General features: G+C 48.6%; 1 protein-coding gene across 1 annotated transcript; it reads right to left on the bottom strand.

Moving 5' to 3' along the window:
* Positions 1 to 1,802: 1,802 nt before the first annotated feature.
* DSTN (destrin, actin depolymerizing factor) lies at positions 1,803 to 12,363 on the bottom strand. Its single transcript, XM_088530341.1, has 4 exons — positions 12,235 to 12,363; positions 4,444 to 4,751; positions 4,138 to 4,214; positions 1,803 to 3,120 (listed from the first exon to the last, which is right to left on the bottom strand). The coding sequence occupies exons 1-4, from the start codon at positions 12,235 to 12,237 to the stop codon at positions 3,011 to 3,013; spliced, it is 498 nt and encodes a 165-aa protein (XP_088386467.1). The 5' UTR covers positions 12,238 to 12,363; the 3' UTR covers positions 1,803 to 3,010.
* Positions 12,364 to 27,058: the final 14,695 nt, after the last annotated feature.

The following is a 27,058-nucleotide window of genomic DNA, read 5'->3' as shown; positions in this document are numbered from 1 at the left end:
GCCACAAGGGCACACTGCTGCCTCATGGTCAACTTATCATCCACCCTCCAGGGCAGGGAAGCTTCCTTGGAGCCACGTGTGCCTCCGCGCGGCTGGCGCGGCCTGGCCTTGGCGGCAGAGGCGGGAGGAGGCCCCGCGCAGGGCAGCACGCGGAGGTGACGTGTCGGTAGGCACGGAGCTCCGAGGCCGGCAGAGGGAGCGCCGTGGCCGGCAGCTGTGTGTGGGAGGAAGGGAAGGAGGGTCCTGAAACACTCCGTTCCTCCGGGATTTGTGGAAAGCAGGGCCGAGAGCCAGAGCTGCGAACAAGTGCCTGCATGGTGTCCTGCACTGCCTGGGCTGAGCATCCCAGCTCTGGCTTCCTCCACCTCATCCCTTCAGGAGAACCACAACATGCTACGGTTGTGCGGGGCTTCACCAAAGCCCTGTGCTTCACCAAAACCTGGTCTCCAGGGACGGCGCTCACAGATGCCAGGTCCTTGGAGCTCCTGCTCCTCTCATCAGGTGGTGCCTGGGCAAAACTGGTGTCTGCAGACTCATGTCATAGGCTCTGAAAGTCCCCTGCTGAGCACAGCTGAGAGCTGGGTGTGCACAACCTTGTGACAGGACTGGCTAAGTAGGCTTGGGCCTCTGTCACTGTTTGGCTTTTCACTTTTTGTTCTGCTGCTGAGGGTGTTGGGGTGGCCATCCCCGTTGAAAAGCATTTTTGTGAGCTTTTGGAGAACCCTTGCCCACATCCAGCCTTGGAGAGATCTTCACAAGCTTTACTCCTGCTGCAGCCAAGTTGTGCTACTGTGGCCCAGCTCCAAGCTGCTGGATCACCCCCAACTGCTCCCTGAACGCCTTCCTCTCACCTGGGCTGCCAAAGCTCCCTCCTCCGTTCCTCCACCTTGCTGTTGGGCCAGGGCTCACACCACCCAGATTTGCTTGTGGCATTGGGAAGGCAGCTCTGTCACACCAGCAGCGGGGCCTGTCATGGGGACTCGACCCCATAGCACTGTCCAGCACAGGCAGCCTGGCCTAGGAGACACTGCATGGACCTGCTGCCTCTGCTTCCCACCTCCACCTCTTAAAAACACTGGCATGATTTGGCACGGGGAAAACAACTTTGAGAGGATCTAAAACAGTCACAGGAAAAAACACCTTTGTATCCTTTTAAGGGAAAGGACCTGGGCAGATGATCATGCCTGGCCTGCTGACTCACACATGCAGGTTAACAGCTGCTTCCAGTACTGGCATCCAGGACTGCTCTTTCAAAGTGACCTCAAGGCTTTCTGTGAGGATCCTAAAAAGAGTCACAGCCACTTGGATCAGCTTGGAGAAATCCCAAACCAAAGGGGCTTCGTGTGCCTCTCATCAAGAGCCCCCTTCCTCCAAGCCCTGTGAGCTGCGGCCCAGCTGGGAGTTCCCTTTGCTTATCAGACAGCACCACTCCCACTGTGTCCCCGTCCCATTCCCTTATCGGAGCCTGGACTTTAGACAGATTCCAGGGCCTGCAGGAATCTAAGCAAGGAGGGGCTTTTTATGGGAATGATTATCCACTTGGGCACGTTTAGATGCAAAAGGCAGGGCAGCCTCCCAAGCATCGGCCTGAGGGCAGGCAGCGCTTTGCTGTGCCCTGCACCGCTGGCCCTGCCAACCCCTGCACGAGGGACGAGCCGAAAGGTGGAGAGGAATCACTCACTGACCCAGGGGAGGGAAACCCCATTTATTCAGGCTATTAGAATTTGGCACGCACAGAACATATCACAGTAATGCACTGGAGGCTAAGGGTTGTTATTTTTTTCTCCTTTTTTTTTCCCCCCTCTCTTCTACAGACATACAGGAAAAACTCTATGCAACTCCCACGTACAGATTACACAAAAGGAAACAGCTTTAATCAACCATTGGTGAACCATGGAAGCTTTTAAGATCTCGGTAGCTGGCACAGGAATGTTCTCTGCCCCCTCCCCCCCATACAAAAGGCATTTCAGATCAAACTTTCTAGGTGATATTTCCATGCATTTTCTACAGAATTAAAGAAGCTAACAGACAAAAAGCCCAGGTCAAGCTGTATTAATCAGACTGGTTCTACTAAGTTAAATCAACAGTAATTATGGACAAATGGACCAAGGGACCAAAGACTGGGGCCAAGAATGCCACTTACAAGAGTTTCAAGTGGTTCCTTTTCACTGCACTATACATAATGAGAGAGCTTGAAAATAAAAGTCTGCGTTTGTAAAAGCCTCAGAAACGTCCAATCCTCTAATAAGTGTGTATTAGTGAAACTAAGGTAGTTCTAAATTAAACTATGTGGACAGAAAAGCATTTTTATAGTATCATTCAGGCTGGAAAGGACCTCAAGACACTTCATAGTTAAGAAAATTGCACCTGTAGAGCAAGGGAATTTAAGATATTACTACAGCACTATGAGGTTTACAAGAGAGCAAATTAGGACTATTTCTCCAGAAAAGTGTGCCTATTTGTATCTTAACTTCATGAATAACCTGTACTAGCACTGCTCTGCAACCACAAGTGCTAAGTATTTAACCCAGTTTTGGTGTCAACAGGTTGCTTTAACATAATTTTAACTACAGGTTTTAATTTTCATTTTAAACAGGGGGAGATTTCTGAGTTTGGCAGTCTGGCTAGTAGCCTCAAAAAAAAAAAAGTCTGTTTTGTTTGTTATAATTTACAACAACAAAAACAAAAGGATAGGAATCAGATTGCTCTCACCCACCCTTTTATCCCACATATTGTGACACTGGACCAAAATTTTTGGAGGCCTTTAGTGTTAATCTACCAGGGACAGTATTGGGCTGGACAACCAATGTAAATATCAATACACCAAGATAAATCCTTAGACTTGATTTATTTAGGGTCATTTGTACATACGAGCTACATCTCCAAAGTCTACTTATTCTACAAGACAGCTCCCCTACAGTTAGTGAAACCCCTGCCTAGAATGGTTGCTTTACATTAACTGATATATTAAAACATGGAATGCTTGTAGAGTTGTGGCACTGTATGACATCTACACAGGACATCCTTCAAAAGCTACGACTAGGGAGCCTCCTAGCTTCTCGGCAATACAAGCTCGGTTGAGGTCCTCTGGCCCATTTGCTTGGCATTCATGCTTTATGCCTAAAAAAGAGGCAAAACACTCAATAATGCAGCATTTCAATAGAGCAGCAATCAAAAACAAACAAACAGCACACAAAACTCAAAACACACACTTAGTAGTAATATCAGAACAGGCAGTGAGTCTAAGTCAGTTAAGCAAGAAAGTTTTGCCTCATCTGTCCTAGTACGCCACAGGAGATGTCTGACTACACATCAAATGATAATTCTACATTGGTATTTGAGGCAGGAATAAAGTTGCCACTAGGGCAACAACTCAGATTAAGCCTTTTTATTCCAGGCTACCTTGTGTCTCATCTCTAGCCCTGCCCTGGGTATGGCAGCTGAGGGAGCTAAACACAAGCAATAAGATGGCTGAAAGGGCCAACTTGGCTTGTAGACTAGAAAGACTTTGCTGGTGCAAGGAACTGACAGTTTGAAACTGGAGGTCATTACTATCAGGCTATGAGCCTTCGCAGAGATTGATTTAGAACAAAATTCCTTAATGCTGCGGCGCCTTGATTAACAGGGAGCTTTGCTTCTACATTAGGAGGGGCAATCTATATTACAGCAAATAATGACAACTGCATCTATAAATCATGTCAACTTTTAAATACTACAGCACAGGGAATTGACAAGGTTCTCAAAAGTTGAAAGGCTGAAAATCTCTGACAGCTTAAGAACTTGTCTTACACAGTTCTTAACTAAATCCAGTTCAGGGTTAAAAATGTAATAGTTTCTATGCTGCGTGGTACAGACACGCTGCTCTGTACTGCACAGCTGTGGCTTCACACATTGCCAAGTCTGCTCTTGTCCCAAGACAAAGGCCTGAGTACCGTTTTACAGCCTGTAGAATTCAGTTAAACTTTATAGTGGGGAGCTTATTTTAACCCTGTCATAAGGCATTTCAGCTGTGAAGCTCTTATCTGTTAGTGGCATCTTTTTTTTAAAAAAAAAAAGAAAACGACAACCAGCAAAGAGTTTTACTGTTCACTATTACGTAAGTTTTAGTATGTGAAGAACCTAAGGCAAATGGCATACCTTGAAACTTCTTTTTGATTGCATCCTTGGAGCTTGCGTAGATCATCTTACTTTTGAGAGGTGCCTGTTCTGGTGCCCTAGTGGGGTACACCAAAGAGAGCAGTTAATGACATGCACTATCTAGCACGGACAGAGGCAACACGCTACTAAGAACAAGCAAAACTTCTCCTGACTGCAACTCAATGCAGGCATGAGGCTGTCATGACCGCTACTTCTGCCACCTTGCAATGGGCAATACAGATGCTCACCCGCCTCACCGACAATCCTTAGACTTCATGCTAGAAATTAGCTGGCAACATGGCTTACCACAAGAAAAACATCAGCTCTTCTTTTTTGGATTCCTTGGTCTCAAAACTTGCATCATACAAGGCATAACGGCAATCCTTCTCAGGAAGCATCTGCACAAAGTGCTTGAAAGGGTCGGTAACCGTCACACCGACATCTCCCACTAGAATCTCTTTGCCTTCTTCCACAATAATGCACTTTTTGTCTGGACTGAGGCAGAAGATGACGGCCTTCTTCCTCTTCTTGACCTCCTCAGGCGTGGAGCACTTCCGCACTTTCATGTCGTAGAAGATACGGCAGACCTCATCGGCAACCTGCACTCCAGATGCCTGCGGAGACAAAAGGGCGAAGACCTTTAGGGCTACCCTTTCACAACCACTTTCAGGTACCATCTGCCTTAAATCTGATGCTGGAAGAGGAACGATTCTGACACCAATTACCAATGGCTTGAATGTTGAAACAGAAAAGACAGCAGGCCCTCCTATTCTGGGCTAAGTTATGAATCTGGAGCACTGAAGCTGGCCACAGGCAGCTGCCAAACTGAAATGATTCTGAAGGCAGCACAGGCTACTCATACTTTACTCTATTTCAGGGTTAGTTTTACATGCATACATGCCCACACTGCCCTGAGGAGACAGTTGTGGCAGATCCTTTGATACTGCAACAGCTTGGTTTTGTTTACCCACATCAGGATGGCTACATATTTGTTAAGTCTACAACGATCTCTTACACAGAAAGTTGCCTACTAATTTCTAGCATGCTTGCATCAGATTTTAGAATACCACATAAATCACAGCCAAATTCCATGCTTGTTGCATTTATTTGATTTAGAGATCAAGTGACACAGCAGAGAATGAAGTTGCCTTTTTATTCCCCCTCCCTTTGGAAGTCGGAGGGGAAATTACTTAGTGACACACTCCAGCGTTAGCTGCAATAGGAGGTGCAGATGCAGCATTACGGATCTAATCTTAAAAGCAGCTGCACAGATTAAAGAGGACAAGATCTAGCATGAATGACAAGAGGTTGAACTGCATTTGCAGTCTGCTGCTTTTTTGAGGATCTTGAAAGAAAAAACTAGTATCTGTTCACAACACCGCATGCAGTGTAAACAGCAAGACTTTAACACCACTTCTTCTCCCCACTGCTTTTGGGTCTTGCAGATTCAAATCACGTTCTCCTCAGCTATGGCAATTCCTATCTCAGAAGGAAATCCACCCTCCTCCCTCTGTGTAAACAGTCCCACGTCACTGCTGGGAGCATGACTAAATAGGTAAAGCCAGCATGAGAGATACCAACTGAAAAGGGGGCTAAAGGTTGTTCTTCCTTTAGCTTCCTCTCAGCCCTGCCCCAGAACAGACTCCTTTGCTTATAACATTACCCCTTGCTCAAGGTGGAAATGTTTTAAAGAAACCAAGAAACCATCAGCTGAGCTGCAAAACCAGGAAAGCTGGTGGTGAAGGCGAACTGCTGAGAGCTGTTTTCAGGTTCCCATCCCTGAGATACGGTTATTGAATTGCACAGCAACTCTTAAGTATTTTTTAAAGCCCCGACCAGAGCTTACCATGCACTACCATGATACAAGACCACAGATGAGCCCAGGATCTCCTCTCTCCTCCAAACAGCTCTCATTCTGCAGCTCCCAAAAGCTGGGGTAGTTTTGCTAACCCAGGGAAGGCAGGTCCAGGGCTGTTCCAAGCACATAGCTGGCATATGCAGACACAGACAGCAGAATCTATTATCATGGAGCCTGCCCTGATTTTGCAAAACCAGCACTTGGGAGATTTAGATGTCAATCTCACACAGCAGTGAATCTGAGACAGAAGCCTTTTTCCCCCCCAGCGTGGAAAAGACAGCTCTTTAAAGGTTTACTCCCATACAAAAGGGCTTCCCTCAAGGTTTACAAGGCCTGGCTTGTCTACGAAGGATAATCCACCTAGAATTGCTCAGCATTCACTTTTGGGCAGACACATACACACAAACTAGGGACTAAGTCACTGCTACTCAGCTGCTTGGCAGGCAGCCACCCTCCTGCATATCTTCACTAAAACAAGGAAAGTAAGCAGAGAGGGCTTATTCCCGGATAAAACTGAGTAAGAGAGCCAGCATCAAGCAAAGCGGCTCATTCCCGCGTCCTACAGAGGGGCTGCAGTTTGCCACAAGCTGACCAAGAGCTAATGAGAAATAGAGGTTTCTTCCCTCCCATCCTCAAACTCCTGCAGGTGATGGCAGTCAAGAGCTCTTTGGGAAGACTCTGAATATTTAAGGTTGCCCTAGTAAAGCAAAGAGCAACTAAAGCTGCTGCATCATTCACTAAGGACAAATCCACATGCGAGTGCAGGACACTTCTACCCTGAGGTTTGTCTTGTAGCTAATGCTATCTCAGTAGCTGGCAAACGGAAATCAGCACACTTCTATCCATATCTACCTCCCTGCCAGCTTAAAGTTTCAAAAAGAAAATGATTAGCAAGACTGAACTATGTGGGGAAAAAAAGAGTCTAGTTATCCTAAGGAAGTAGTTAATATCTCCTACCTCTGCCTTCTACGAGTTTTTGATCTTTGCTCCAAGATGACAACAATACTTAGCAGGGAGACAGAAAGAAAGAGCCGCAACAGAGCTGCAAGCAGATGTGGACTATGTGGCCAAAAGCATATGCTTGTGTTATTGCAGAGCCAGAAACACATCTTCGAGTTGGGAGACAACTTGTTTCCTTATAAAGAAATTCAACACTGCTGGCAAGTTGATTCAAATTCCAAAAATGTTGACAGTACTCAGTCTGGAAACTCAAATTTGCTGTTAATCTGCAGCAGATAACTGGGAACAACAAGCAGCAGGAAGAACAACACTCAAGACAAAGTTTTTACTTCTCAAAGCAAGCAATTGTTAGTAGCCAACGCTACTCCTTTCCCCAGCTGCTGCGCAGCACTGGGTTTATTGTACAGGCTGATACCAGCAGCTATCATAGTACCAGGCACAATGCACATTTGTTTTCCCTGAAAATCCTATAGCTGTGCCACAATATGGCACAGCAAATCTAGAAATAAACTATGCCTAAAGCCTTTTTAAAAAAAAAAACAAAAAAAACAACAAAAAAAAAAACACTTAACTTGCACTCACAATGTAGCTAATTGCTTCCAAAAAAGGGATGCATTTCTGCAACTTCAGGGTTCCCTCACCAAGCAGGTTTCTTTCAGCTTGGAGGGCTTTGTAAACATTCTTAAAAAAAGAAAAAACACAACTCTATTTATGTTTTGTTGAAATTTGGTTGCAAACATTCTGTGAAGGACAGCAGTAGGATGACTGCTAAGGGCCCTATAATAAAGAGAAATGTTGTTGCCTGAAGTTTTTCTTTGGGCTAGTATCGCTCTGCAGCAAGACTCAACACAGCACATTCATCATTACCTGGTGCATTTCGGCTTGAATACTGCACAGCAAAAGCAGAGCTACCTTGGTTCTGTTCCACGTTTAGTGTTAAAGCAGTTATCCCAAGCTGGTCTGTCTATATGGGTGGTTATTCACTGAGCAGTATATGCTGCATCTACTCAACAGCTACAAACCCAAGAGCTTATTATGTTTTGATGCAGGGGGGCAGACTGACCCTCCTGAAAAGCAGCAAGGAGGCAAGACAGCTAATTAGCAGACAGAAAAATGAAGAGCATCTTCAGGGGAAACTGCGGGTCTGCTCTAAGGGAGTCCTGCATCAAAAAAAAAAAATTCCTTCCTGCATTTTTCATAAAGGTGGCGCATACGAGTCGCAGGCTGCGCAGAGCTGTAGATTTTCCTTTGGTTCCCTGGCACCGGCGTCTGCTTTGTACTTCCACAGCCGGCCGCAGGCACATGAGGCAATGCTTGCATTAAATGCCTCGTCAGCACACGCTGCAGCAACCGGCGTCTCTCACTGCTCTCTCAGAGCCCTGATGTTCCTGCCCTAAGGTCGGAGCAATGCGGGAGCCTTGAGAGCAGGGTGCCACCCCCAACGCCATGCTGCAAGGAGAGCTTTCCAGCCAGCAGCCCTCATCTCCACTAATGGCTTCCAACAGCTTGCCCTCACCGACTGCTCCAAAAACCAGAATTTTTAATCTCAGGGGGACCCCTCAAGCGATATAAAGGAAGAGGAAGATTGCAAAATAACCCAAAAACCCACGTAAAGGAAGCAAGTTCCAAAGCAAGCAGCACAGCACATGTCTGATGGGCTGGATTTGCAGCAAGCCTGTGCTCCTGCACAACTCTGACACAGTGAAACAGCGTTTTGTTAGGAAGCACTGCAAGCTCAGTATTTTCCTACCAAAAGAAAAAAAAAAAAGAAAAAAAAAAGAAAAAAGAAAAAAAGAAGTCTTTGTTCTTTGTGAGGGAGCCAAGGAGGTTTTAAATGAATGACTTAGCTTGTCTCGAGACAAGCTCAAAGAACTGAATTTGTCTTTAAATACTGAGAGTTTTACGGGCTCTGTTCTCTTGCTTATGATCAGAGCCTAAAAGCCCCACACCGGGATGCCAGTTACCTACAGAAAAAAAAAAAAAAAAAAATCAAAAACTATTTTATAAGACTTGTTCCAATCGCTTGAGAAAAAACTTTTACTTCTTGGAAAGGCATCACCACTTTTCTTCAGAATTTGGCACACAAGACTATATTCCTCACGTATTCCTAGTTTAATTGTTTGCTAGGCAAATTACTGGCGTTTACTCAGTTCTCAGCTTCATGGGCAAATACCACATTCCCCCTTTGTTGCCACCACATGGCATTTCCATCTGGCTCAGCAATGTGTCATAGGACAGCTCGGTGACAAACGCTTTTTTCTGCTAAAACCATCCCTGTGCAACCCTTCTGGGACAGTCCCCTCCCTAAAGCTGTTCCTGGGACACCACTAGCCATGGGATCTTGAGGGGAGAAGGGAGCCAAGTCGGCTCTGAGTGCAGCTGGAGGCTTGGGAGGGTCATACAGTCTGGCCGCAGTTGACTGCCTGAGAAAAGATTATACCAAATTAGGCCTTGAAAAGGTTATAGCTAAAAACGTGCTACAGCAACTTGACTGCAAAACATAGGGCGTTAAAAATCTAAATTCTTGAATAATTGTTTTGCTTTCCCTCCATACCGGAATTTTAAAAAAGGACAATTTAGCTCATTGCTCCAACTTTATTGAGTGGAGGAGGCAACACACAGAGCAGCTAATTTCACTCCAAAGCCAGCACCACTTCGGGACCACTGATCCCCAAAAGACTTATTTCTTCTGCCACCTTCAAGCTGGATAGCTCAGACACCCACTCTTCCACCAGGCAGCCTGTGCTGCTGAAAAAGGCCCAAATCTGAATCAGTCTGAAGCATGAAGGGAAACATCACTGCCCATTTACTGCCTGTTGTGTAAGAGGCTATTATCTACACACCATAAAACAGGAGAGAGGAGAAAAAAAAAAAAAGTATAGAGTTATTTGCATATCATTTGTAGGCAGATCTTGCCAGCTGGACTGAAGTGCTTTATTTTGTATTATTTGGTTTCTTATTAGAGGGGGGAAAATCAAAAGTCTATTCATCTTTCCCTCACTCCACCCCCCACAAAGAAGGGGAAAAAAAAAAAATCTCTTCTGAATTCCTGGAGGTACTTCCTCAGCTTTCAGCCAAATAGGAAGCCCCATCATCTCTCAGCTCTGAAAGTTCATTCCTGATGATGATTAAGGCCCCACAAAGAAGGGCAATCCTGGCAACACTTTGAAAATAACAACAACAAAAAAACAGGAACATGGTAGCGAGCAGCAGGGCAGCAGCTTTGGGCAGCCCCAGCACGTTTGGAAAGCGAGTGGGGCACAAGCTGGTACGCGACAGGACTCTTGCAGGAATGCAAAGCTGCTTAGAAGCACTTTCAGCACAGAAAGGAGCTATTAAGAGCCCAAGTGTCAGTAAGAATTTCCTTGTGGCCCTCCAGACAGCCCAAAGCTCATCCTTAAATAAAATAGCTTTTGAAGGCCTTCTCCAGGCATCCTGAAGGCCTGTTAAGCAAGTTTCCTTTTCTTGCAGAGAGCTGCAAGGGTAGAACACGGAGCAAGCAAAAGTTCACAGCAGCTTTTGATGCAGGTTCTGGATGTTCATGATCTCCACAGCACAAGATCCAAGGTTAGCCCTTGCTTCCCACAGGAGCTTCTTGATAGTGATATTCTGACCAGGCAAGTGGGAACATGCCAGACACCCACACTACCAGTTGTAATCTTGTCTACGAGGCATATGCACCTAGCAATTACACTGACTTGGAAATGGCAGCAACCAGCCATGAAGAAAAATAATTTGCACAGTCTTCCAAAGACCGGGGAATCACTTACTCCAGTAGCAAAGAAACATCTGCCATAGGGTTTAGTTATCTGACACATAAAAGCAAAAGATCCAATTCCCTTTTCATCCCGAATAAGGCCCTGCCGATGTTATTTCTGTGCTTTGCCAAAAGGCCTGCATTCTTTGCCTGCAGGCATGTTTACCTGCTTCTAAACAAAGGCATCTTAATAAAAATAATAAAACATAAATGGAGTCTGTTCCAAGAAAAGGATGGCTATGAAAAAAAAACGCTGGTTTTGGCTGGGGAATTGCTTAGTCCTGAAGGCAGACAAAGCCTGACACAGGGCAGAGTCACCCGGAAGTCGGCTCGCACGCTGCGGTGGCGGCAGTCGCTTGTTCAGACAAGCCTGCCTGAAAGCAGGGCCGCGAGCCCCGCCACACGCTCGACAGCCTCATCTGCAGCCTCCGCCAGCTCTGCGCCGCGCTGCGGATGAATCTCGAAACATGCTTTAACTCGAGATATACATACATATATATGTGTATATATATAGGGATGTGCAAATGTGTAAAGGAAGTACGGAGATTAGCAGCACATCTTGTCCAGGCCACCTGAATTAAGATGCAAACTTGGAGCCTGGGCAACCCGGCTGCAGCAAAGGAAGCCGAGCGAGCCATAATGGCTGTCGCACTCTGCCACCCCGCTTGTTACAGGAGCCCTTCGCCCCCCCACCCCCCCCCCCCCGCGCTTTTTTCTTTTGAAAACCAGCGGAGATCGACGTTTTGTGCCACTTCTCTCGGCACTGCGCAAGCAGAGCCTCCTCCTCCCCCCCCCCCCCCGCCCCGGCGGGGCCTGCCGGCCCGAGCCGTTTCGCGGGGCGGGGGGGAGCGGAAGGCGCAGCCCGTCCCCCCCGGTTTCTCCGGCTGAGGGAAGATGGCTCCGGCCGCCCGTGCGGACGCGGCCCCGGTTCCCCCCGGCTCTCAGCGCCCTCCGGAAGCTCCCGGTACCCCCCCCCCCCCACCCGCTCCCCCCGGGCAGCCCCGCCCCCCCGCGCGGCCGCGCCCTGCGGCACGGGGAGGGGCGGCGCGGCCCCCCTCCCGCGGCGCCCCGCTCTTCCCGCCTCGCTCGCTTCTCTCCCCCCCCGCCAGCCGCCACCTAATGGACTCGCCCGCCCTTGGCGCCCGCGCGCGCGGCGCGCACCACGTCCTGGCGCGGGGGGGACGGAGCAGAGGGGCGCGGGCGGTTCCATCGCCCCGAAATAGGGGGGGAGGGGGATGGAACGTTCCATCGCCCCGCGGTTGGCGGGGGGGAGGGGGAAGGAACGTCCCGCCGCCTCGTGGCGGCGCGAGGGAGAGCGGAGGGTGGGGGGGAAGGCGCAGCCCTCACGTGGGGGCGGGCGGAGCGGGCGGGCAGCGCAGCCCCTCCAGGCGCCGATGGCGGGGGCGAGGCGGTGGTACCGACCACCCCCTCCTTCCCTCTGGACGGGGAAGGGAAACGGCAGCGACCCGCGGCTCCCCCCTCCCGCCCGTGCGCAGCGCCGCGGCGGCGCCCGGCTCCCTACCATGGTGTCGGCGGGGCGGGCGCGGCTGGCGGCGGCGGCGGCGGCAGCTGCTCCCCTCGGCTGCTGGGCGCGGCGCGGGCTCCGGCGGCGGCGGCAGGAAGGGAAGTGGCGAGAGCGCGAGCCGGGCGGAAACGCTGCAACGTCACGGCCGCCAGGCACGGAGGAAGAAGCGGTTGCTATGAGCAGGAGCCCTGCGTGGCAACGCCCTGCCTGGAGCCGCCCCGCCCAGCGAGACCCTCCGCCGCGCGTGCGCGGAGGGAGCCCGACCAATCACGGCGGCGGCTGCTGGGTGATTGATGGGCGGACAGCCAATGGTGGCGGCCCCCTCGGCCGGGGCAGGGCTACCTGCCCCAAGGTGCGGGGGGAGGGGGCGGCAGCGGCCGTTAGGGCGGTTGGGACGGTTGGGAGGGGCGAGGCGAGGCAGGGCGGTCGTGAGGGGGAGGCGGGGGAGAGGGGGCTAAGGGAGCATTTGTGGGGCGATCAGGGGCCCCTGGGGAGCAGCCGAGGAAGGCGGTGGCGAAGGGGAGTGTTGGGGGTAGCCCCGAGGCGAGCGTGAACGGAGGCCCGCAGCCTGTCAGCGAGGGGGTGGGAGTGGCGCATCGGAAGAGCTGCTGCGGAGGAAGTGGTTTTTTTTTTTCTCTCTCTCTTTGTGCCCTTTTTTTTTTTTTCTTCTCCTTTCCTCAATACCTACTTTGGTGCGATCTCAGTCAGGCGCTGCTGATTGGCTCCGCGCGCCCCGCTCCCGCCGCCTGCCGCGCAGGCCTGCGCAGTGCCGCGCCTGGGTGCCCGCGAGCGAGTCGCAGCGGCCTCTGCTCCGGGTGGCCCGAACAATGAGCGAGTTGTCCTTCAGGGCCGGCTGAGCGCCGCGGAAAGGCCGCTGCCGAGGCGGAGGGCTCGGAGAAGCTGCCATTTCGCGTTTGCCGCAGTGCTCTTAAGTGTAAAACGCCAGGGAAATGCTCTTTCCTTTGTTAAACCTTAAAATGCTAGGAAAGCACCATTAACGTCTTGGAGTGGGGCACACTGGGCTTTCTGCAGTGAGATAACTTGCTGCTTATAAGAGCATCTCTCCCTGTTAAAAAAGAAATGTATAAACATTTAATTGCTAGATCTTTAGCGCAGCTTTGTTTTTGGTTTTGAGTTGCTGTAAAAAGAGCTTCCACCCGCCAGCATCAAGGGTATTTACAGCGTCCCTGTGTCTGCTTGTAAGGATGAAAACAAAAACACTTGTTTACAAGGTTTTCCAGGGCTGGGGTATGAGTTGGCACTATTTCATTGCAACCTACAGCTTGGCTTAAAACACTGCTTCTAAGTGTTTTACACCATGCCTTAACAGTTCTCACCAGTGGTGGGGGTCTGATGATGGGGTGACTTGCTGCATGTTCCCAGGGAACTCCTTTTCAGGGTCACATTGGGGATGGTTCCTGGAAGAGCATTGATATTGGAGATAAATCTATTGCAAAAGCGTTACTCTTTCATTGGGCACCGTGTGCTGGCAAGGGGTTGCTTTTGTAAGAACATTTGCAGCAGATTCAGCAGAAGGTCTGTTGGTATCCTTGTTAGACTTAAATTGGAGAGGATGGGTAGTTCCTCCCTAGGTTAAATATATCTGAGCTCAAGAAGACTTACGTTTTGGACTGCAGCCGTCATGGACTTCGGAAATAAAAATTGATTTGTGGATGTATTGCTTTTTAACAGGCAGATCCAAAAGGAGTCAAGTAAAATGCCTCTGTAATAGGGAAGCTTCAGTCCTACAGATACCTTTTCTCCCAACAAACTGCCCTTGTCCTGTCTTTATGCTGCGATCACTAGTCTGGAGAAGGTGAAAGCTACAGCTCGCCTGTGCTGAGTGTGTGCTATGTGCCCGGGAGAGAAAATAAGGGCACGTGCTGCTTGACTATCACCAGAGCAGATCTTCATTCCAGTTTGGGGACTGGAATAAGTGGGATCTGGCCACCAAGGCTCTTTAGCATCCGTTCATGGGAATATTGTGTCTGTTACTGGTCTGAATTTGCTCCAAGCAGTTTCTCTGGGACACGGAGGAATCCCAAAATAAGGCATCCTGAGGAGCAGGGGAAGGGATGATCCGAGGCCATGAGAACAGGACCAGGGCGGTTTTATGTTGTATACTTATAAGGGAAAAAAAGTCAGAATTGGCCTGTTGGCTCAGTCTATCTCAAAAGGTCTGAGCTGCGTGTTTGGAAGCATCGCAGTGGGCTGAAAGGGTGTCTAACCAGTTAAAGGAGCCTCAGTGAAGAAAAGATGTAGAGAGGATAGGAACTCCTTCAGCAGAGTAGTAAGGGAAAACTCTCCTACTTTTTTTTTTCTGCCTTTTGGGCAATCTGTTTTTGGAAGGGCATCTTGCTGAGAACCGTGGTGGTTTTTTGCAATGTTACGTGCCCCCCAAACCGAAACAGCTGGGCCAGTGAGGCATGAACATGGTGGCCGTTGTGTTTTGGAGATGCTAAAGGCATCGGTGCCTGTGACCCTTGGCGTTCCCTGGGAGCTTTGCAGTGCTGTGCTTCCCCTTACAGATGGACTTGGAGCAGCAATAAGGCAGGTAAATCACAGTCATCTCAGTGCCTGAATTGAGGGAAAAAGAAAACATGTTGGGATGGGTTTGGGGCACAATAGATTGCTACCATGGTGTGAAAAATGGCATTTTTGAGTAGATCTCCTGCCTTTAAGCACTATGTAAGCTTTGTCCTTCTGTCCCAGTGTTGATGCCATGAACAATCTCTGCTGAAAGTTCAAGCTGGATGTCTGGACAAACCATCTCAAAATGCGAATCCCCCCTAACTTCCCCACCTTCTCTTAAGGCAAATAGCTTTTGCAATTCTTCTGAAACTTCCCTACAAAACAACCCTATCCCTGGCCACAAGCGAGCTGGAGAAATTTCAGAGATTTTTAGCGCTGTTCGTGTGCGGAAAATCTTGCTGTCAAGAATTGAATGTCCAAAAAGGAGACAGAGGAGGCCTAAAACTTTATTTGAATAAAGGGAGAGTCCAGCAGACATAGCCCTGTGGGGTCTCTCAAATTGCTGGAGGACGCAGCCCCCCTTTTATCCTAACTTCCCAACCGAGGGACGCCCTCTCCTTTTCCCCCTTGGCCAAGCTGCTCTACAGCCTTCCTGGCCCGCCTCACCAAGCTCCCTGCCTCCTGCCATCTGTTCTCACCTGAGGCCACCTGACTCCTTGTCCCCCTTGTCAAAGAAGAGGGAGCAATTTCCTTCTTGGCAGATGCTCTTTTGTCCCCCTCACTCATGGCTCTGCTCAGTCTCCCCCAGCTTTATCCTGCTCATCAGCCAGGCTATGGGGGCATCCCTTTATTTGTGAATACACAAACTCGTGTATTCCACTCATTGGTGATCACTTTGACTCCAGCCTGAAGCGCAGACATGAATTCTAGCCGTGGGACTGCTGCTCAGTAAAGGGCTGCTTCAAAAGCCAGCGTGGCCCAGGTAAAAAGTCCCCCGTGGAGTCCTGCTTCTGCAGAAGACCCGGCGCTAAGAGCAGCGCAAAGACAGGCCCGTCCACCTCGCTGGCCGCCTAGCAAGTCGCCTGAGATGGCGACTTCTTGCTTACTTTATATGCCTCAGCTATGTGAACTCCCCCTCCTGTCCTCCAAGCTACTGACTCATTTCCTCCTGTAAAACCTTCCTTTTTTAGCCTTTCGCTCTGAATGATTTGCTAGCTGTTCTGAGCTGCCTGTTCTATGCCTTACTTAGGCAAATTTCCTTCTACATGTCGGCCCTGCATTGCCCTGCTTTTGTACAGGAGAAGTCAGTGTTTGTTTGTTTTTCTCCTGATACTTGCATTTCTTAAAGGCAGTTGTAGATATCGACCATGCTCCTAGGCAAGTGTCTCATTTGCTGTAGGAAATCAGGGAGGCAGATGATCAAGGAAGCAGCTGGTGAGCTGAGGCTGTTGCTGCCTATGCTGTTTTCTCCCCCCTCCCATTAGCCTCGTGTTTTCCTCCATCTGTCTGCATCCACCTGCTCTCTTTTCATTCTCTTTCACCCGCATCTTGCCACTCTTAGGAGGAAAACAGGGATCACAAAGAGCCTCTGGGGTCTGACAGTGCCCCCGCAGCTGCGGAGCCTGCAAGCGGCAGGATCAGGCCTTGCTTTCTTTTGCAGTGAAAAACCAAGTCACGTCCTGCCACGTGAGGCCTCACGCTGTGGAGATGCTGATCCTGGGTCCCAGTGGGTGGATGCTGCTGTAACCTCACTAGCTGTCTGTGCCTGTGTAGTTTGTTTTTTCTTCAGGCTTATGGAATATTGGCTCTGCACGCTTGGTGTTGCAAGGCTCAGCAGAGATAATTTTAGACAGGAACAGAAAGTCTCAGTAAACCTTGTAGCTGTAACCGTTTCACTGACAGAAGTGCCATGGTGAAACACACACTGTTTCCGTGACTTCCAGCTCAATAGATGGACAAGGATCAGTATTTACAGGGGAATTAACTGAAAGGAAATTTCCCCAAACCGCTGAGCTGGTCCTTTCCTTTTCCAAGGAGATGGTGTGGCCTGACTGTCGGCATACAAGAACCAGGAGTCCTTACTTTGTTCCACACCCCCTACCCTGGCCTGTGGAGTGATGGGAGAGCTGTGTTACTTCCTTGCCTTGGTTTTCTAGCTGTGAAATGGGAACTGCCTTTTCTGTAATGCAGTTTGTGCTCTAGAAGAGTTCAGAGCCTGAATGTTGCTTAGAAATACATGCTATTTTTACAGTAATGAAAAGCCTGTCAAGCCTGTCCTAAATTGCTCGAGATGGATGTCGTAACTAATATGCTTTTAAGTTTGTTCTCAACTTCCACAGTTGCTGGAAGTTGCAATTATTTTGATTTCCATGTGGCAAAAGGTCTGCAAGTGAGAAGACCTGGACTGAAATCTTCCCCTGCTTACTGGTATCAATCCTGACTGAACTTCATTAATCTCATCAGAATTATTCTGGATTTGGTGTGATGGGGAAGGTAGCGTGATGCTCGATGACTCCCGAGATGCTTTTACCAGTATGAGGATGAAGGAAACAAGGCAATTTGGGAATGGAGCAACCCTGTGTTCACACAGAAGTGCAAGAAGCTGATCAAGCTACTCGCCTAGGTTTTTGTTGTTGTTGTCACTAGGGTAAAGTCTGTCCTGATCACTTTGTGTGATGAGTGGATTGCATCCTACTCAAGAAGCAGTTGGAGGGCTCACCACCGTCAACCCTCATCTAAATCCTCAAAACGGGCAACAGAACACTTAAAATGATGTATTGCCTTCCCTGCACGCGCGGGAGTCGCATCTTAAACGTCCTCCAGGGTGAGAAGGGAAGTTCATGTCGAGCATACTGCGGTGTTGAACGTCTCTTAACGAGAGAGCAGACCTCATCTCTCACGGTGTTATCTGAATGCTCTGCAGTGGTTCATGTGGTTACGCTCCTGAGCCCTTCCTGTGAAACAGGGCTGAGATCTGAGCCCCCTTCATAGTGGGGAGGGCTGAGTGCCGGGAGGCTGCACAACTGCAGCCCCGGGCAGGAAATCTGTGGTAAGTCCGACCGGCGTCTTCCCTGTCGTGGCGGGGTAACACCCTAACCTTGAGGCCATCTCTTCTCCTGGCACTAAGGTACAGAGTTACTGTGTCCAATGCTGCAATAATTCCTTAGGGAATAAGCGCTGGTGGCTGATGTGGGCTTCATTCCAGGTGTGGAGGTGGTTGCTGCTGAGCACTGCCTGTGAGACTGTTAATATTTTTTTTCCTTAACTAAATTAACCCGCTCTACTCTCGCCTAGGCAGATTTGCTGTTGCAACAACATTGCTAGTGGGCTGTGTCAGAATAAGGAAGGAACCTCTTGGTGGTGCATGGCTTCAGCAAAGCAGCTGTTACAGCGTCAGGAACCCCAGGCCTGTTGGTGTGTGTCGGTGCCGAGAGCGCTGGTTGAGGCTGTTCAGGTTTAACTCTCAGGAATGGTGGGAAGAGCTTGGCTGTTGTAACTGGGGAGGTTAAGATTAGGAGTTTATTATAAGGAGGCCTTCCAAAAGTAAGATTAGGTGGCAGGTCAATTAGCCCTATCACACATATCACCCATCATGCAAGGTGTTGTACAGGCAGAGACTGGAAAATCCCCGCCCTAATCTTCTTATAGCCTAACCATAAGATAAAAAACACACGGGGTAATAAAAAGGAAGCAAGAAGACCATATTAGGCAGCGTGATGGGTGATTATGTTCATCACCGGCAGCCTGATAGTGAGGAAGGTCTTAGGGAATATTTGCTAGAGGTAATGAAGGCCTCTTTCGAAGCCACCCACAGATGATGCACGCACATTGAATACAGTTTCTGGGAACGTGTTTGTTTTATGAGCGCATGGGGTGCTGCGCAGTCAGTCAATAGGATGTGGTCTTCGTGCACAGGTCAAGGGTTGCTCTGCCTCAGCTCACAGCGGACCTGCCTTGGGCTACTTCTGTTGTGGCAGGTCATGGGCAGGGCTCCCGTGCTGCTATTCCACTCTGGCACTACATCCCTTTCCCAGTGCCATATTTAGGCACCGGGAGCTGAGCGTGGATCTGGGATAGTGGCGCATGCCCGGAATGCCGGTTCTCTGGCATGCTGGGTAGGGAAAGGCCAGCTGGATGGATGGGATGAACCGGTTTGGTGACCATGAGTGTTTGCAGTCTTCCAGAATGAGCGGTGTCTTTCCAAGCTGCTGCCCTGCCAGACCTCTTGGTGCAAAACCGCGGCAGGTGGGTGCGGGCAGGGAGCACGACTGTGGCTGCCTTTCGGAAAGAGCCCAGGAAGCCCAGGCTGCCGGGTGATGTTGTGTGCAGCAAATCTGCCCTCAACTCTGTCTTCTGCAGCCCACCCTGCGATCTTTCCCCAGCATCCTGCAGCCTCCCCTCATTCATATGGCTGGATGCAACCAAAACAAAATCCTTGGACTCTTTTTCCCCTGTGAGGTACCCCTCGTAGAAACTGTTCTGCTGACAGGCAGTCCTTTGCTCTTGCAGTTCCCCAAGAGGTATTTCTGGCTGTTGTTTCAGCCCCATGAGCCTCACACCCTAGCAGGTGATTGCTTTACCTCCTCTCCCAGTTCCCAAACCTCTCCATCCTGGATTTACAGTCAGCCTCACACACATTTGGGGTGGAAATGATCCACAGATTTGGGATCACCGGCTGGGGAGAGCAGGGTTGAGGGACAAAGCGAGGCCCCCTGTCTCTCAGTGCCATTTCGAGGACAGGGCATCAATGCCCAGCGTCGAGCAGGAGGGCAGAGGTGCAGGGCCTGTGACAGAGGCCTGGCCTTTTTCTGCTTTCAGGAAAGCCTTTGCTAGTGACTGAAGGCAGGGCACCATCTTGTGGCACCAAAGGAGTTATTCCACGTGTCTGCAGAAGAGCAATGCTGATTTTTTCCACTAGGTAGAGCCTGGTAGTTTGCCACTTTATTTATTTATTTATTTATATTTCTTGCAGCCCAGCTTGTCTTCTGTGGCTTTCACCCCCTCTGTGGCTTTTCCTACCTGCCCGATGCACTTATTTCTCCCTGGCCACTCAGGCAGCTCCTTGCAGTGACGCTTAAGCTAATGAACTTGGTCAGTATGACGGAGCTGCAGAGGGATTTGCCCAGGGACAGGGTCTGTTGTGCCCCGAGGTGTAACAACCCCACTCCCATTAAAGCTGTAGTTTGTCAAATCAAAGGTCTGCCTAGCCCTTTACTTTCCTGACAGCAGACCCCCCAGGGCAGGGCAGAAGACAGCAGGCAGGCAGTAAGACATCTGCTAGGTAGTCTGCCAGACACAGTGTGCAGGGAGGACTAAATGCAGGGAGCTAAACATAATACATCTGCTTTGAATAACCTGTAGCAGGTGGATTTTTTCGCTTCTTGGATTCAGCGAGGCACTGTTTGAACCTATGCAGGCTGCTAGCATTTGCTCTGCATTGCAGAAGGGCGAGAGGCTCCTGTCATGGGCCAGGAGGTGGGGACAACTGTTCCCGTGCTGCCCTGGCATCACTGGGCTGTGTGCTGGGGCTCGGGATTCGGAGCGCAGGCCAGAAGGGACTCGTGGGGTGGCACTGCTGGCTGTCTTGCAGGATGGCTGGAGCCTGCTGCTCCCACGTCTGCAGCAGCTCGTGTGGACAGTGGATGTGCTGATCCCTGAGCAAGGAGGAGCAGTGGAGCAGAGCTGCCAAGGTGGGTCTTAGAGTGACCTTACATGTGTATGGACTGGAGTGGTTTGGCTCTTCCAGATCCCCCTAAGATCCCAACAGCTCAGGACCCACTGGCCGCTTGAGCTTGGCTGTCCCCTAAAAAGACAGTGGCAAAAGTCAGAGAAAAGCAGAAGTTTGCTATGTGAAAGTCATAACAGTCCAAGGCTGCTACTTACCCAAATTCTCCTGTTGGTTGGCTGTATCGTACTCCTGCTGAGGGACTGGTGAAAACAGGATGGCAGTGACTGATGCATTTTTCCCCTCCGGACACTCAGCTAGCAAGTTACTCAGCTGCTGGAGTCCCTCTGAGCAGACTAGTTCCTCTCTCACTTCCTATTCATTTTCCTCCTTTCTTTTTTTGAGCTGCAGCCACAGCAGCTCAAAACACTCTCCTGACTTGTATGCTGTTGTTCTTGTGATACAACCTAAAGCAGGTATCTCCTGGTCTGTGAGCACGTGTCCCAAGATTGCATGTGTGCTGAGGTAGAGAAAAGGTCTGAGCTGTGGAGCAGGCTGTAAACTAGGAGGTGTTGCCAGGCTCAGAAATGGGCGCTCCTGTGCTGAAAAGCTGCCTGTCCAGTGCTGAGGTCTGCATTTACTCATGAGGGAAGTGCTTTGGTTGGATCTGCTTTAGGAGAGGGCAACATGGGTCTGGTTTTCGGTTCGACTTCTGTGCCTTTCATCAGAGCAGGGGGGCCCTGAAAATCTGCCTTTGTGACTTGTGTTTTCCCACCCCTCCCACTAGTCTGAAGGTGAGGAAATATTGGCCAACATGGGAAAAAAAAACCTCTGGAAAGGTTAACTTGAGGGACCGTCCCCCCCTACCACATCCCAGTGCTCCTAGCAAGGGCCAGAGTCTGTGGTGTTTGCTCTGTTCCTTTATTTATTTATTTATCTTTACCCTTGTAATGTTTGGATGAGTTTTGCTTCTTCCTTACAGACTTCTTATGAAAAGAGGAATCTCTTGGGCTGTCACATGAGACAAAATGTGGTGAGGGGTAGAAATGTGGTGGCAGCAACACTGTCGTTCTCTCTGTCATGGTCTTGGACGGGGTAGAAGGACTTCACAGGGTTTGCCTGAAGCTCATTCTTGCTGTTAGTAGCCCTACGTGGCACTTTGTCTTGTACCTGCAACCTGTGCTTCTAAGAGCACTGTTGGCACAGGCAGTGTGTTAACATTTGTACAAGTTTTGCTTTGTGATCGCTGCTGATAACAGCTTTTTCCATTTAATTATTGGGTTGAAACATTAACACCGTTGGACATCCTAATTCTAACCTTTTTCATCTGTTATGCCCCCTGCTAATGCCTGGCTCCTGTCCCAACTCTTAACCAGCTCTTTCATCTGCACATATTCCCTTCCCCCCGTCTCTGCTTTGTAGAGGAGACCAATCTTGCAGAGTCTGAGGAAAATGTGTGTAAGTTCAAGGAAAATGTGGATAACTGGCTTAGTTCATTAAATGGTTTATAATGGTTTTAAGGTCCCTTCTCTTACCCGTGCTAAGGGCCTGGGGAAGCCCTGGCTCGCCTGGAGCCTGTGAGACATGAGCCAAGGAGCAGCTCTTTTCTTTTTTGCCAGCTGTGTGGCATCCTGAGGAGATGAACCTGCAAACTAAAAGCAGTAACTCCCTGCTCCAGCAGAGGTTGAATGGACCTTTCTTGTGGCTGCTCTCAATTTTCTCCACTTCTGTTTAGGCACTTGGGCGTAACTGGCTGTTTTTATACAAAATGTGTTGTGTTGCAAACTCCTCTGCCTGTAAACAGGGGATAGGTGAGATCTAGCCAGGCTTTTCCCCTTTTCTGTGGTGCCCCATGCCTGAAATCCCAAGGAACTACAGGTTAGGAAGCATAAGTCACTAAAGGCCCAAAAAATCAGATACTATCAGATTTAGTGTCTCGTTCTTGTGGAGTGGTGTGTTCATGCTAGTGGGGGACCAGCTCTTTTAGTCTTAGGACACCAGTATTTGGGGGTTAGTAAAGTTTTCAAGGGTGAAGATAGGAAACCGGTGGAATAGATGGAAGAACTTGCAACATTATTTATTTACATGCTCCAACATTGTCACCTTTTCATGAGTCTTAATGTTTCACATTCTTGCCCCAGCAAACAAAGCACAGGGCTCTTCCAAGCTGTCAATGAAATCATTAAGGGGCTCTGTGTCTACTTAGGGTTTTACTTCTTTGAGCAGGCTTGGAGATATATTCATAAAATCTGTCACTTGGAGGTACAACGTGTTTCTGCATGGGACATTGTCTCCATCACACCTAAGGTGTGGTGCTTGTCTGTGACAGGTGTAGTAGCATCCGTGATGTTTGCTTGCTGAGCCATCCCAGTCATGTTTTAATGGAAGTTCTTGAAAGAATTTGCAAATAGTTGGTTTTAGCACACTGCAGTAAGCACTGCAGTAAATGTTTTGGCAGAGAGACTGCGTTATAAAAATGTAAGAGTTATTGGGGAGAGGAAAAGGATTTCCTTTAGCATATTGCAGTAGTTGCGAAGCCTTATGGTCTCGTGAGCAGTCTCAGGATGTTGTATTTTTTTTTCTTAAAATCCCAGCTGCTGGAAAGAAGATATTGTCTAACAATCTCTATTTTCCCATTTTTAAACAAAGAAGGGAATACTTAACCCTCATGATTGCTTATAAAAGCATGAAAACATAAGCTGCGTGTTCCAGAGAGGATGTTGAAACGAAAACCAAACAGAGTGGAAAGCTGGGTTCATAGCTTTAACATCCAGACAGCAAATAAACAGCAATAAGTTGATTTAGAAATCCTGCAGTTTGCAAATGTATCAAGATCTGACTTTGAGGGTTTGACTCCCAGTATGAGGCCACTTGCGAGTTTGGGATCAGATTCATTTGGCTGGGAAATTCCATATCTCTCTTTTGGTTTAGAAAATACTGATTTCCATCAGAAGTAAATATTTCTGTAATATAAAATTGAGTTTGAAACATTTTTGGCAGGAAAGACTGTTTTTTAAAACTTTCTTTAGGTGTTGCTCAAGTCCCATTTTGCCTCTTGTTTTATTTCTCAACTTTGATTCTGAGTTGAGAATTTAATTCTGAACCTCTTTATGTTTCTTTTCCTCTTGAATTAAATCTGCAAAGTCCAAGTTGCTAAGGATAAAAAAAACAAACAAACAAAAAAACTGCAGAATAAGGTCTGCAGCTCTAAGCATCATGTATGAGAGATGGAAATGTCTTAAATAACCTCAGACAGGCTTGTTAAAGCTCTGTATCAGAGTCCTTGTCTTGAGGCATTGATGAAAGTGTGTGATGGGCTGACAAAAGGTGGGGATGGGGCAGCTTTACCCCCATTTCAGGTCAACACAGAGAGATGCTTCTAAGGTTTAACTCTCATGGACTGGACAAGTCTCCAAATAACCGAATCTACCTGGAACTGCTTTCAGCAGGAAGTTGGATTTGTTAATCCTCAGAAGTTTCTTCCGACCTTGATTATTCAAAGATAAATTCAGCTGCACTGTATTGTGAGGAATTGCTAGAAAGCACATATGGGATCTGTAACCAAACCAGGACATCTTGCCACAGAGTGAGGCCAAGGGAGGCCCTAAGAGAGGCTCTGCCAACATCCGCCTAATAAATAAATAAAAGTAAGATGGAATAGCTGGGGAGAGAGAGAAATGGGAAACAACATTCCTGTGAGCCACACCTCAAGTGAGGCCTCATAGCGTGGACTCACCGACCTGTGCTTTGAGGAGGGTAAGTGCATTAGAGTGGTGGCTGCTTGATGGCAAATAGTGATTGGTTGTGCTTTAACAGGCAGCAAGAGACACGGAAAGTTGAAGAGGGCATAGCGAGATTTGTACAGCCTCTGTGGCATGACTGGTATGATGGGACTTGGCATGAATGTTTGAGAAGGATATATCTTCAATAGCCAAAGGAATGAAAAATCTCGGTGTTTAGTTTTCTTTACACTCTTGCTTCTCAGATTCCTTGGTGTGTGGGAGCCTGACTTCAACCATCAGAGCCCAGATTTGTGGTCTCTGATCTGTTCTGGATGTGGCAGACCTGAGAGAAGTGGTGTCTGACACATCTGATGCCTTCAGTGCTCCTTTCTCCCCTCTTCTCTCTAGCTGGGTGGGTGTTACAAGATGACTGTGTTTCTCGATAGCATTTAAGACATTTTCCAGTAACGCCTGTTGTCTGGTTGCTGGGTTAATTTGGGAGAGGCTTGTTGAAATACACTCATCTGAGACTGACCTCTGATGGGATATTTTTGTTAGGAGGGTACCCACATTTGCAGGGTAAGGACATGTGAAAATATGAATTTTAGCTATGTTCTGTAATATTTTCTTGGAACTGACTGGTCCTGTATATATTCCTGACAGTGAACTTGCTTGTATATCAACAGAGTGAAGCTTTGTTGTGTTCTATAGCAGTAATTTTTCTCTAATTTGGGGTCTAGGGGTTCTAGTAAAATGTCTAGGGCTAGGAAATATCTTCCTATCCTACCTGATAAACACACGGCTGAGGCTTTGCCATGCTCTTCATGATGTCTCTACCTTCCTACCTTCCTCCTGCCCCTGCACTCTCCTTTGCTATCTGAACAGACTGCTCTTCTGGTCCCTAAACTTATGGGTTGCCTGTGTGTCTCTGTAGTGGGTCCCAAGCCCAAGAAATGAGTCCTGAGCAGCTTCTGAGAGCTACTGCTTTGTCTCTGCTTGGCAGATTTGCTTGGTTGTACAGGGACACTGTTCAGATTTGCGCCATATTCTTGAAAGGCCTCATTTTTTAACAGGGTAACTCTTCAGAATATTTTATGCCCCCTTAGAAGCCATCACTGTTGGCACTGTGTTGCTCGATCTCATCACACTAGATCATTGCTGGCATTGCCTGCTCTGAGCTCTCAGTATATTACACAGCTGCAATTTCATTTTTTTTTTAAGAAAAAAGAACACTAAGATGATTGGTGTGGTTGGTGAACAGAGCAGTTTTTCAGCTGTGTTAGTCTTCACCAAAATGACTTCTCTACAAAACGGACAAAGCCCCAGTTAGAACTAAAGCCTCTATTTCTGGGTTTATTTAGCAGTGAGGATCTTGGTGAAAAAGCTGTGAGGTTCTTTTTAAACTGGTATTAATTGGAAGAGCTACATGGGAACTTCTTCCAGCGTAGAAGCAGCAGCTGCAGAAAGAAGAGTCATTTGTTTATCAAGACAAGTGCGCGCAAGGAGACCTGCACTACTCACGTTTGGGTTTCTGATATGCTTCTTGATGCTAGGCAATGGTTTGCCTTCACCAGCTAATTTTTGTAGGTAATTAATTCTGATTAAGAAGCCATTAATCCGAATGGCTTCCAGTCCTGGCAGTCTGGTGCACTGTTCGCATTGGGATCCTGTCATCTGGGAAACGGAGGCCCTAATCGCCTGGCCTCTGTGAGGCCTGTGCGTAGTAAGTGGTAGAGTTGCCTCATGGAAGAGGCTCAAGGTGAGATTCCACAGTCCAGTACCAGCTCACAGCTCTGCCAGGGGTTACCGGAGAGGCCCTGGACAAATCGTCTTGCTTCTTCCCCCTGCTTTTCTCTGTTTGCTTTTACTGGGAGCTCCTTGAGCTTGTCTCCGAAGTCGATGAATAGCCAACCACCCTCATTCTCTGGGGCATGTTTCCAAACAAATGCCCACATAGTCTGGTACTCCTCTCTGATGCTAGAGCCAGATATTTATTTCTGTTTTTTGTCTTTTTGTTTTGTTTTTTCTTTCTTTCCACAATCTCTAACATCAACCATTTAGCCACTGAATCACTCCTGTGGCAGTGAGACACTTTCACCATGGGATTTCAATATCGAGGGCTTCACAACAGAGGGTGGCAGTTCTGGGGTAGGTTGATTGTCTGTTCTCTTAAGTGGATGAAATGGTTTTGGAGAAAGTGGCTTTCATGTGGGTCAGGGTCAGATACAGGCCTTGGGACTGAGGGGGCAATTGCTGCAGCTCTGGTAGCCCATGTGGCATCCACTTGCCACAGGCTTCAACTTACCTCACCCTGGTAGTGAGTCACATCCTGTGGTGGAGCTGGCTAGGCCTGGCCAGGACAGGGAGGGCATGGGGTCTGCAGAGCCCGTGTCCAATCCTTGGGATGGAGACAGGAGGGGAGCACAGCAGGGGCAGTTTTGAGGTCCCTCAAGTTTCCTTTTCCCCAAGGGCCACTTCCTCAATCCCCCTCTATAGTGTGCATTCCCAACAAACCCACGGATCTGCCTCATGCAAAGGGATGTGGTGTCTGTCCCCTGACTCCACTCATCTCATGGCAAGATCTCTGTGCCCTTTCTTCTTACTCCTATGCACAGGGTGCTAGAGGATCTCTAATTACAAAGACACTGTGTTGTAAGTAGAGCCTTATGGCTTAATTCACTGCTTATCCATATTGTTCCATATCACCTTATCCATATTTTCCCTGTGATTCTGGAAGCTGCAGCACGAGGCATCAAACTGTAGAGCAGTTGTCTTCATCTGGCAGTGGGAAGAGGGTGCCCAGTTTGGCCTGAAGTTAGAACCACTTATTTTCACTCTCACTCATGCAAATCTGTATAAGCAAATGGGCAGATAACTTCCAACACCGGGCTGCTAGGGTGACCTTGAAATGTTGGGCACTTTTACAGCCCAAATCCTGTGGGGTTGGGGGAAAGAGAGCCTG

The sequence above is a fragment of the Tinamus guttatus genome, unplaced genomic scaffold, assembly GCF_059628265.1.
Source record: "Tinamus guttatus ecotype Peru unplaced genomic scaffold, ASM5962826v1 Tinamus_guttatus_pri_ptg000367l, whole genome shotgun sequence".
Lineage (NCBI taxonomy): Eukaryota > Metazoa > Chordata > Aves > Tinamiformes > Tinamidae > Tinamus > Tinamus guttatus.
The sequence above is the reverse complement of the archived record's forward strand: the minus strand, read 5'-3'. Positions and strand labels throughout refer to the sequence as shown.

Bases quoted from the DNA above. Each gene is read 5' to 3' on its own strand.
- DSTN (XM_088530341.1), bottom strand. The intron at 4,215-4,443 runs GTAAGCCATGTT...GTACCCCACTAG, and splicing joins GAGCTGATGTTTTTCTTGTG to GGCACCAGAACAGGCACCTC. The intron at 3,121-4,137 runs GTATGCCATTTG...CCTCTTTTTTAG, and splicing joins AATCAAAAAGAAGTTTCAAG to GCATAAAGCATGAATGCCAA.